The 11582-nt window shown below is 37.2% G+C and overlaps 6 protein-coding genes across 6 annotated transcripts; 2 read left to right on the top strand and 4 right to left on the bottom strand.

Moving 5' to 3' along the window:
* Positions 1 to 157: 157 nt before the first annotated feature.
* On the bottom strand, positions 158 to 1047 carry I206_102757 (uncharacterized protein; the record flags this gene model as incomplete). Its single annotated transcript, XM_019154863.1, has 5 exons — positions 158 to 196; positions 267 to 429; positions 514 to 664; positions 766 to 834; positions 1005 to 1047. 5 exons carry the CDS (start codon positions 1045 to 1047, stop codon positions 158 to 160), a joined length of 465 nt encoding a protein of 154 aa, XP_019012266.1.
* A 1238-nt stretch (positions 1048 to 2285) lies between these two features.
* Positions 2286 to 3074, bottom strand: I206_102756 (uncharacterized protein; the record flags this gene model as incomplete). Its single annotated transcript, XM_019154862.1, has 4 exons — positions 2286 to 2603; positions 2686 to 2831; positions 2894 to 2953; positions 3029 to 3074. The coding sequence occupies 4 exons, from the start codon at positions 3072 to 3074 to the stop codon at positions 2286 to 2288; spliced, it is 570 nt and encodes a 189-aa protein (XP_019012265.1).
* A 271-nt stretch (positions 3075 to 3345) lies between these two features.
* I206_102755 (uncharacterized protein) lies at positions 3346 to 4636 on the top strand (the record flags this gene model as incomplete). The annotated part of the gene is made up of 7 exons (XM_019154861.1): positions 3346 to 3377; positions 3438 to 3508; positions 3563 to 3647; positions 3707 to 3770; positions 3845 to 4174; positions 4333 to 4424; positions 4507 to 4636. 7 exons carry the CDS (start codon positions 3346 to 3348, stop codon positions 4634 to 4636), a joined length of 804 nt encoding a protein of 267 aa, XP_019012264.1.
* An 80-nt stretch (positions 4637 to 4716) lies between these two features.
* I206_102754 (uncharacterized protein) lies at positions 4717 to 6363 on the bottom strand (the record flags this gene model as incomplete). The annotated part of the gene is made up of 1 exon (XM_019154860.1): positions 4717 to 6363. One exon carries the CDS (start codon positions 6361 to 6363, stop codon positions 4717 to 4719), a length of 1647 nt encoding a protein of 548 aa, XP_019012263.1.
* A 417-nt stretch (positions 6364 to 6780) lies between these two features.
* On the bottom strand, positions 6781 to 9241 carry I206_102753 (uncharacterized protein; the record flags this gene model as incomplete). Its single annotated transcript, XM_019154859.1, has 11 exons — positions 6781 to 6948; positions 7029 to 7263; positions 7329 to 7568; positions 7635 to 7968; positions 8022 to 8100; positions 8164 to 8203; positions 8257 to 8354; positions 8426 to 8542; positions 8617 to 8693; positions 8767 to 8876; positions 8955 to 9241. 11 exons carry the CDS (start codon positions 9239 to 9241, stop codon positions 6781 to 6783), a joined length of 1785 nt encoding a protein of 594 aa, XP_019012262.1.
* A 1184-nt stretch (positions 9242 to 10425) lies between these two features.
* Positions 10426 to 11483, top strand: I206_102752 (uncharacterized protein; the record flags this gene model as incomplete). The annotated part of the gene is made up of 5 exons (XM_019154858.1): positions 10426 to 10492; positions 10606 to 10755; positions 10866 to 11032; positions 11106 to 11261; positions 11352 to 11483. The coding sequence occupies 5 exons, from the start codon at positions 10426 to 10428 to the stop codon at positions 11481 to 11483; spliced, it is 672 nt and encodes a 223-aa protein (XP_019012261.1).
* Positions 11484 to 11582: the final 99 nt, after the last annotated feature.

The raw sequence follows: 11582 nt of genomic DNA, 5'->3' as shown, positions 1-11582 counted from the left end.
GTCAAGGAATAAGGCGGATACAGAGCTAACAAAAAGGTGCGGGAATATTTCAAATAATTGAGGATAGTCGATCATACAGAAAAGGTTACTGAGTCGCGAATATCAGAATAAAGTGGTATAGATGATATTCACGACGTTGGGCTGAGAGTAGTCGGAATTACTCGTCGCAGTAAGGAAGGTAGGTGTAAGCGAGAGCCTACGAGAGGGAGGGTCAGATAACAATTACAGTCGTCATAGTAAATGAGTTAGCGATGAAGCGAACTTACGTTATACAGAGTCTCGTTGTATTGAGGATAAGTGTAAGAGTCAGTGTCTACGCAAAGAACCTCACCAATGTAAATGTTATCGCACGCTGCGTCAATTTGAGGATTGTTGGACCAAAGAGTTTCGTTGGAGATGCCGTATGTTTGTTGAATGTAGTCACAGGTGCTATGGGAGAACGTTGAACAATCAGCTCATTACTCGGATCTACATTGAAGAAGGATCCCATTAATCTGAGGACATCGTACTCACTCGTCAGCTACAACAGTGTATACTTTTGTACAATCATGTTCTTCGATACCGAGACAGACAACTTGTCCCGGTTGGAGGTTATCACAATTCTCATCGATAGTAGCGTCGTTTACAAGGGCTAGTTGATATGTTGATACACCGTATTTTCGAGCTAGCAATTGTTCCATATGATCAGCGGATGATCCCTCGGTTCCGATACAAAAGGCCAAGACCCTTCGCTTTGATGGCTAAGAGAGAAGAGGATGAACCTACAGATGGAGTCACAAGTGTCACCTGAAACAACAGTAGCGTTACGTGTACAACCGTCAATAGCGAACACAGCTGTTTGAGGAGGTATGAAGTTGTAAAGGATTTTAGGTGCGGGTAAAATATGATAGTCGAGTCAACGAATTGATGTTATGGCGAAGGATATGATGCGTACTTCGTTAGCCGTGACATTCTTTAACCTAAGTAATAAGAAGAAGGTTGTATAGAATGGTGTGGCTACTCACAGGAAAGAAGAGGAAGAACAGTAAGAGCTAATTTGACGAACATTGTTTCTTATACCTAAATATCTAATATTTAATCGATTCTATTATTGGTTGTTGATTTTTCTTGTTGCTTTTGGCTTGTAGTGAGCGTGTTAGTTGAATGAGTGTATAGGGGTCAGATGTGTTATTGACCTAAAGTTGAAAATTGTCGATGTTAATAATAAAAGGAAAGTTAGTATAATATATATAAAATGATGATAATAAAGTAAAAAGGAAAAGCAAAATCAAAAAGAAATGACAAGTTAGTTGAATAATGGATGGGTAGACTGGGGCTGGGGGGTAAAATAATGAGGAGTTATGTTGAGTATACCTACCTACATACCAAAAAAACAAGAGAGAAAAAGACAGTAGTATAATCAAACAGCACGTCCCCCCCTTGACCATTTATTCCCTTAAAATCAAGCACGGTTCTCTTCAAACAATTTCCTGAATTAGTAATTTCATTGGTATCCAAACAACGCGGTGCCTTTTATAATTTATTGTTTATTGTCATGTTTAATATTGATATTGCTTGTTGGTTGGGTTTCATATTTACTCCAAAAAGGGTTTCCATACATTTTGTGGCTTTTCATTTCGGGGTTGACTTAGTTGACATGAAGCAAAGTGAAAATGTACGCCAAGATATCACCTCGCAAAGGAGAAACTACAAGCATAATTGTGCTTTTGCCCTCGTGTACATGACGTTTGCTTTCATAGGGAAAATGCAATGATGATTTATTCCGTAACAAACACAAGACGTCCTGTCTTGGCTTTGACTCAAGTTTCATATTACCGACTAGTTTCTTTATGGATGATATGATCGATCCGTGCGTCCTGGTCATGAATCATGTTAAAATGCATACTGCAGCATTTCATCTTACACATTGGCGCATGATACGACACCACTGTCAAGATGTGAGATCAATTTACAAGACTCTTTGCCTTTGCCCCATGCACTATGCACTAAGAGGTATGATTCTTTGAACAAGGTACACGGGGTCGTGACCTTGCTGATCTATTCCAAGTTCTAATTAAATATGCGTTTGATCGCCATCGCGATTTCAAAGGTAACACATTCGAGTTCAAGTCAAGATTGACGACGTCTTGTGAAATTGGCTTCAAGCCGAACCATATTTGAAAAGATGTTTGCTTTTATTTCGAAGTCATAGGGTTGAAGATCGCAATATACTGAATCTCGACCGTCCATGCAAGTTAAAAAACTGGGTAACGATAGGGAGTTAAGGACTCCCCACTGCACAACCTTTACAAGTCTTTTTGAGTGTTAAAGAAATCTTCAAAAGCCTTAGCTTCAATCATCATCTCTTCCATTGAACGAGGTTTTCTATCTTCATCGGATATTTCCCAATCTCGACCAATCGTTGCTGTCTTTTCTGACTCAGTAGTCGCATTGCCATTTACTTCTTTCATTTTTTGAGATTCGTCGAAATTATCTTTCAAACTAGATTCATTATCTTCTAATAAGGGATATATCTTATCATTTTCTCCATTAAAATCTATTGAATGTCTAGGTAAGATATGTACATGAACATGAGGAACTGATTGTCCTGCTGATTTACCATCCTATATATTAAAAAAAAAAAACAAATTTCGTTTAGCAAATTTCATAACTTTTGGATTTAAATTTCAATAAAATCTTACACACTTGTAAAGAAATAGTTAATGATTGAGCTTTGTAATACTTTTCCAAACCTTTACCAACTTTTTGTACAGTTAAAAATAAATCTGATATTTCAATTGAATTTAAATCTGATAATCGAGGAACAATTCTTTTTGGTAAAATTAATACATCTAAAGACATTTATTATTATATAAAGACTTGTTTGAGAAGAGTTTTTGAAAAAGGCACTTACGACCTGGTAATAAAGGTTTCAAATTCACTATTCCTATAGATAATGGAGTAGTATAAAAAACTAATTGCCATATTCGAAAAATTATCAATCCTTCGTAAATAACTTGAAGTCGATTTAACGAATTTAATAACTTACCTTGTTTTGTAACGTCGAAAACTGAGAAAAAGTGCTTTATGTTCATATCTACTCTATATATCTATGATCTATGATCTAATGTATTACTCTTACAATCGCATAAAGATTACTTTTGATATAAAGAAATATAATGAACACCACAACTCACTGAATTCGAAAATATCCTCGGTTGGTCGTAATTTATCCGCGTCAACCGTAATTACAATTCACTTTGTTCATCATCATACTTAGATATTATCTCTTGAAGCGATTACTTTGTTACACTCAATCTCAGCATCAGCAAAGCAAAGTATCGCTGGAGAATTAGACAAGATACTATGAGAGTATTTTCTCATTTACTGGCGTTGTTGTGAGTTGAATCATGAATCACCTCGTGAGATATTCAGACAAACTCATCAGTGCTATTTAGAACGCTCGTCATACCTTCCATATTGGCTGTAACACTTTCAGGTCAAATCCAATTTGGTAATTTGATAACTCGTAAGTCTGATACTTAATAGATTAATGTGATGGGCTGATAATGTATCATAACAGGTGAGACTTTACCTGTAGGAAGTAAAGTATCAATTAATCATGGTGAAAGAAAAGTATGGATAAAAGGAGATGGTAGTTTTGAAATGTAAGTTCAACTGAGTAATAATACTTGTACATCATCTAATTTATTAATTGAATATTCAGATCTAACGTAGATGAAGGTGAATATATATTAGAACCAATTATACCAGGATACATCTTCAACTCTGTAAGTTTTTTTTATTTCACCTACATTATTTTTAAATCAAAAATGGAGCTCATGTTTCCTTTTTAAAATTTTAGTATTTCATTACTATAGAATCAATAATACCTATAGAATCAAATTCCCCAATAAATTCAAATTCAAATTCAAATTCAAAAAGTGATTCTGAAATTTCAATTTCATCAATTGAACCAACATTTATAATTCATATTCAACCTTTTTATCCTTCAAAATTACCTTTACCTATTAATTCAATTTCTTTAAATCATCCTTTAATAATTACACCTTTATCTAAAGAAGATTATTTTATAAACAAAGGAGGAATGAATATTTTAGGAATGTTAAAATCACCTATGGTTTTAATGATGTTATTTAGTGCAATTATGCTTTTCGCTTTACCTAAATTAACTGTAAGTCAATTTTTATATTAATCAGAATTAGAAATAAGATTTTCAATTTTATGAAAGAATCAGAGATTTAAAGGAATTTTGGAAAGAAGAATTATTTTGGATTACATTTAATTTGTAATTTTTACTGATTACTTTATTATTTGTCTCGCTTTTGTTAGGCTGCATTAGCAGATGACCCTGAAATGGCTAAAGAAATGGCAGATACAAGAGCTAGAATGAATAATTTTCAAAGTATGGATTTAGCTGGATCGTAAGTATCAAATTGTTTTCTAATTTATTAGTTTCTGTCCAGATAATTCAAAGCAATGTTAAGCTAATAATATGAATGACAGATTATCTAATATGTTAGCTGGTTCTTCAGAAAATGCTCCTGTCACAAATACAATTCAAGCTTCGTCTGGATCAAATACGCCCAATCGATCTGGTGCCAATGCAGGAGGTAAGAAAAGAAGAGGTCGATAAAAATATCGAGTAAAAAAGTATAGCATATTCAAAAAATTTACAAAAATGCATCGTGTGTTAACGTCAACATATACAACGAATTACCAAGGTTGAGCTAAAAATCCAAAACCTTCACCTGATCCAGACCATGTTACCATGACTTGACCTTCATTTCCATCCTCTTCAGATGGAGAACTAGTGACTAACTGTTCTACAGTATTCCAATCTTCCGCTTCTGCTTCTGAAAATGAAGATTCAATATCTGAATCTGAATCTGATGGATATACAGACCATACACTTTCGTCATTTGATGTATCAGATAATCTCGATAACAAAGAGGCAGTCAATGATTCGGTTGAAGATGATAATGACATCGATGACCCTTCTTCATCTGATAAAGGAGTTTCGATAGGCGATGGAGTTGAAGATCCGCTTGAAGGCCATGAATTGCTTGGACTAGATAAAATAGATTCTGAAATATCAAAAATCACCTCGTTGGTCCCGTGGTTAAATTCCATTTCTTGATGATGATGATTTACAGACATATCTAAGGTGGGAAATAATAATGACTCGGAAGTAGAGGGTTCAACTGTTTTCAGCGAAGAATTATCCCATTGTTCCATTATTTCTTTTCTTTCGTTTTGATTTAATTCCATTTTTCGGTCAGGTTGTTCTTCGTACAAAGCCCACCATTCACCTTCCTCGCTAGGTCTTAAACTTTCTCCTAGAAGAGTCTTCACGTCAGATACGGATCTATCAATAAAGATTAATCGAAGTATATCAGGTTGACCATCTGTATCATGGACTACCTCAGCTTGTGTATTTGCTAATCCTGGATGTTGATCTAAAACACCTAATCCATCCAATTTCGTCAAGAGAGGTATAATCCTTGTTGATGAATGAAGTGAAAAAGCATTATGTATAGGGAATAAGCCTTCAGTGAGCTTAGCTAAAATTGAAATACCGATAGATGTATCGTTATATGATATTTGAGCCATTGGTGAGAGTAACGCTTCTAACGATGGGGAAAGAGGCAAAGCGAGTATAGTAGTTTTACCTTCAGTAACAAGAGTTTCTGGCTCTACTGGAAGAGTAACAATTACTGCTTGGGAGGAAGCTCGAGTGGGAATAGGGAAGAAGTGTTTTAGATCTTCGATAAAAGAAGAATCGATTGAATGGTTTGAATTTACCCTTTTTGTTCGTTGTCGTCGAGCGAGTCTTGATTTGGAATAAGGGGTATATCTACTTGCTTTTGGTAATCCTTTCAAGCTGAATTTCTTATCTTCATCATCTAACAAAGTTGCAAAAGCTCTAAATACCATTGGTACGTGACTTTGCATAGCTTGAACATGAGGAGCAGAAGAAAAATTTCTTGCTTTTCCTAAACCCACATTAGCTGGAATAGATGGTCCGTTCACCCATTTTGGTCTTGATCCGGTTGATTGTAAACTTTGTCGAACAGGACTTAATCTTTGAGAAGTATGAGAAGCTTTGCTAGATGATGCAAATCCTCGAGCTGAAGTTCGGATTGGGATAGTAGCGTAATTTAATTGATGAGCTGGAGTGGATAAAGAGGGAAAAGAAGAATGAATGACTTGATGAAACACTTGTCTGGCTTTCTGTATATTATTGATGGTTCGCTTAGGGGTAGCTTTGATAGCGATTGCTGGTTTTGGAGCATACATTATCGCTACCGCCGCTTTACGAATTAATGTAGTCCACGATGTGGAAGTGAAGAGGGGTGGCATGATGAATACTGTTCACCCCTCTCTGTGAGTTTTGCTTTATATGTCTAGTCGATACGTGGGTCTTAATGACCGATCACTTGTTGATGTGGGAACGCATAGTTTGGAATTGATTGGATGGTCAAAGTCAGAGCAAAAGAACAAAAGGAGAATGGAATTATATGTTTTATGAATGATATGATATTTTGCGCATAGGCCCTCACTAAGCAGTGTGCCGAATGAGTGGGTGGCGAATGACAGAAACCAAACACGAATTGTTTCGGCGTCGGCACCATCAAAGTGGAGGTTAACCTCCTCAGGCACCATTAAATGTCATAATACGGCCGGACGTTTTACAAGCGATGTCAGTATACATAGTATATGCTCTATAGTACAGAAATTTCATTTCACAGATACAATTCAGGTGTCATGGTTTCTGCTCTACATTCTAAAAACACCCCAATCTCCAGCATCACCATCCGAACCAATCTCCCCTCTCAAACCTCCTGCGCTTCCTCCTTTCATCCTCGAAGCTCTTTCTTCGTGAGCCAACTCAAGGCCTAAACCAAGTAAATCTCTCGTATCACTAGGTTGGATAATTCCATCATCCTAGCAATTCAAATCCAATCACTCGTGCATTAGCATATGGCAAATTATAAATTGAAATTTCGATCAGATAGAACACTCACCCAAATCCTAGCTGTAGAATATAGAACATCACTTTGTTTTTCAATCTTCTCTTTTAATTCTTGTCTTTTTCTCTCAGCCAAATCTTCATTTCCATTTGCGTTCTGTCTTTTACCTTGAACAGTATGCATTACAGTTGATAATTGATCTGGCCCCATAACGCATATCTTCGAATTTGGCCACATCCATAAAAATCTTGGTGAATAGGCTCTTCCACACATTCCATAATTACCAGCACTGCGAAATGTCAAGCATATGAGCTAAACGCCCTCCTTCCCATAGGCGAAGTGTACGTTGCTCACCCATAACTTCCACCTACTACGACGGTATATTTCTCAACTTTAGCCCTTGCAACGGCTCGTACCATTTTTGCACCGTCTTTTGCAATACCCCCCTTTTCCGCTTTTTCACCTACCATGTACCCACTTACATTCACTAAGAATACAAGGGGTATACCTCTCTGGGAACAAAGATTGATGAAATGGGTTGATTTTAAAGCTGACGGAGAAAGCAAGACACCAGCGTTGGCTATTATCCCGACGCTATCTCAACCAAGATTCGTCAATCAGCTTTTAGTCTGCTTAACTTTGGCGAACCTCAAAACTGACGTATGACCATGGATCTCTGCAAAACCAGTTATGATGGTTCGACCGTATTCCTTCTTGAACTCTCTGAATTCACTGCCATCGACCAATCTCGCTATTATCTCTCTAGGATCATAGGCTTGCTTAGGATCCGAAGGGACTATCTCGTCGAGTTCTTTAGTAGGGTACAAAGGGGCTTTTATGACTCTCGTATCTGAAGGAGGACTTGAAACGCTGGGTAAGATTGGTACAGGGCCCAGATCACGGACTGCTTCTCTAGCTAGAGCCAAAGCGTGCGAATCTGAGTTGGCCAAGTAGTCCGCTACTCCCGAGACCGATGTGTGCATGTCTCCTCCACCTATAGCCACGCTTAGCTGCTTCAAAGGGTATATGTCGTAGCTCAAGGCTTACCTAGAGTCTCCTCGTCAACCACTTCTCCAGTGGCTGCCTTGACTAGTGGTGGTCCAGCCAAGAAAATCCTTCCTTGTTTCTTCGTAGAATCGCAAGTCGATCATCAGCCGACATTTTGTGTCAGATTGCAGGCCGAACTTACCTTGACAATGATCACAACATCGGACATAGCTGGCATATACCTATAACATAGCTGTTTCAGGGGTGCCCATGGGGGTAATCCGGACACACTCACGCTCCGCCAGCAACACTGATACCGTGTACAACGCTGATTTGTGGTATACCAAGTCCAGACATTCTCGCCATATTGTAGAATATACGCCCAAAGTGGTCCTACAGCTCAGTTGTCAATCCAAGTATGCTTCTTTCATACATACATCGCGTTTCGACGAAAGTCAGCTCACATGATCGGGAAAGACTTCAGCTTGAAAAGGTAATGCTGCTCCTCCAGACTCGACAAGATAGATACATGGTAATCTATTCTCGAGAGCTATTTGTTGAGCCCTAAGATGTTTCTTGACCTGAAAAGAAATACGACGTGAAGTCAGTCCTGATTTTAGTTGTTGTAAAGGTAGAAGACGAGTGACAATCTCACTGTTAAAGGGTAATATGCTCCTCCTTTCACCGTAGGATCATTGGCGACTATCATACACTTTCTTCCAGCAATTACACCTATAATATGGCAAAAGACAACGATCATCAGCTATGCTGTTTGGCTCTCATATCTGTACGTGGAAAGGCTTACCTATTCCCGTGACTAGTCCTGCTCCCGGTAAAGGATCAGGGTAAACTTCATGTCCCGCTAAAGGGGAAAGCTCAATAAAAGGACTAGACTGATCGAGCAGAGAGGTGATCCTGCAACAGAAACCACTCAGCTGGAGTTGTACAAGGATACCTCGACGTTCGAGAGTAAGTATGGACTAATTCACTTACCTCTCCCTTACACTCAACTTTCCCTCACCTCGAGCTTTCCATTTCTTAAGCGTCTCCGCCCCGCCTCCTTCTCTAGCTTTCTGTCTCAAGCTACCTAACTTATCTATCGAATTCTTCATTGATGATCTGTTTGCTTGAGCATCTTCTGAGCTTGATCTATGAAGAGTAGGTAAAGGTCGAGGTGTGACTACCGAAGGTGGTGGCTGAGGAATGAGCGTTCTCCGTAGCAGTAGAGGTGAGATGGAGTACCGGGATAGCGGCCGCATGGAAGTTATTCTAGTCAACATGATAACTATCTAATTGTATGTTATATCTTGTCGCTGTAGTCAATCTTGTCGCTATATTGGTATATTAATGAACTAGACAAGAGATAAACAATGCTCTTTTATCTGGAGACATCATCTTTTGAAGAAGTTGTTCTTAGGTCACGTTGACAAAGTGGACCTTCCGGCTCAACTGAATACCGGCTCATAGTCATCAAGTAAATTACCGAAAGAGGAAAATGTATCCGGGCGGATCAAAGTGATCAAAGCGCGAATGTCTTTCAGTGATCGACTTGACTGCATTTGCACTTCTTTTTTGTATACTCAACTTTACACACAAAGATCTTTGCATTATTGTTGAATACACACACCATGTCACTTCTTATGAGCACCACCACAATCGACTATGAGACTATAGAATCAATAGCTCCAACATACTCCGAGGAAACGTTTCATGATACAACCGAACCCAAAGGAACGATTATTTATGATACTTATTCGGGATTTACTTGCTCCTTTGTCTACATTTTCAGCCTTTCACTCTTGGTTCATACTTTCGCCTTTACATTCCGATCAAAGAATTACAAGCGACTTGTATCATTTGGGAATATAGGTCGTACCTTAAACCCTTAGATAATTGACACAGTATAGGTATTCCCACGTCTATCGATATTTTGCTTTGCTTGTGCGCCGGGTGAAAGGAATACGACATAAGATTGAGTTAACAGTTATTCAATGACTGTTGAATTGTTGATATCAGGCTTGATACCCATTTCAAACACCTAATGTTAGTTTGATTTGAAGTTCCCCTCCAGTTACCACCACTACTATTGAATATCAGGATTCAGCAATCTTTAATTACACGAATACAACATAATATAGAATCGTTATAATCAAGGAAGGATCAATTGCTCGCTACACGTACCGGGGAAGGATTAAAAATCGCTAAGGCTCGGTCACCGTTTGTCTATCTGATTTTTGGAAGATCCAAACATTAGAAGAACTTGCTATAATAGTCAAAAAATATTGTAGCCAATTCAAACTTCTGCTTCCAACTTCTGACCCTAGCGGATGTTAAACTCTTCAAGAGGTACATTCAACAGCAATCCAGAAAGTGCAATTAGACTTTAGCTGAAAAGATTCCGTTCGAAATCAGAAATACACTGTAGTGTTTATATAAGAAGAAAGATTCGAAGTCAGGCTTAGAAATGCCTCATCCAAGTCAAGGAAAAACAGGTCATAGAGAACAGAAATTAGTAGTTGTAGGTGGTGGTGGTGAGTCAACAATAACAATTTCCGACATCTTTCCGATCCTTAATCATTATACATTCTATAAAGTATTAAGTATTATCCTAAATTTGATTTGACGTTTTACTGTTTTCCATTAGGTGTTGGTAAATCAGCATTGACAATACGTTTTGTAACTTCACAATTTTATGATCAAGGATATAATCCAACAATAGAAGATTCTTATAAAAGGCAATTCGTAGTTGATGATGAAGCTGTTACATTAGAAGTACTGGATACAGCAGGTCAAGGTGAGTTATAATCTTCACTTGATTATATTCATTCAAGATATTTACAAATAGCGATTATATTGAATTTCTAAAAAAGAGTGCTGATAAAGTTTTTTAATTTTGGTTCGTAGAAGAATTTGCTGCGATGGCAGATCAATGGTATACATTTGGTGCAGGTTTTTTATTAGTTTATTCAATAACTGATAGACCAACTTTTGAATCTTTACCAAATTTTCATAGAGAAATATTAAGAACAAAAGATAAAGATTATGTACCTTGTGTAATAGTTTCTAATAAAGTAAGTTTTTTTCACAAAACATCTCGTTTATGGTAATTTCTTAAAATTTACTCCTAATTGTTATTTCTTTTAGTGTGATTTATCGAAATTACGTACAGTAGGTCAATTAGAAGGAAGAGAAATGGCAAGAAATTTATCTGCTCCTTTTATTGAATGTTCAGCTGCAGATGGAGTCAATGTAGAAGTTGCTTTTAGAGAATTAGTTAAATTAGTAAGAAAAGATCAAAGGGTGAGTACATATAGACAGGGAAATAATCATTATTTGATTGATTTTCAAGGGAAAAGTACCTCTTTATTGATTAAACAAACAATTCTTTAGCGTGAAATGTTAATTAGTCAATCTTTCGGAATGGGTGAAAATGTATTGGAAGATTCCCAAATAACAAATAAAACGAATAATGAGAAACGAAATCAAGTTGGTATTGGATCATCATGTTGTTTGATAATGTGAAAATTACTTTCTTTTTGGTCATACTTGAATTTATAAATTTGGATCCCAATGGTATAAAATTTATTCTTTTCTTGTTTTTGGTGAATTTTCCTACGCAAA

This window comes from Kwoniella pini, chromosome 3 (genome assembly GCF_000512605.2).
Source record: "Kwoniella pini CBS 10737 chromosome 3, complete sequence".
NCBI classification, from domain to species: Eukaryota; Fungi; Basidiomycota; class Tremellomycetes; order Tremellales; family Cryptococcaceae; genus Kwoniella; species Kwoniella pini.
Note: the sequence above shows the minus strand (reverse complement) of the source record. Positions and strands in the feature narration are given on the sequence as shown.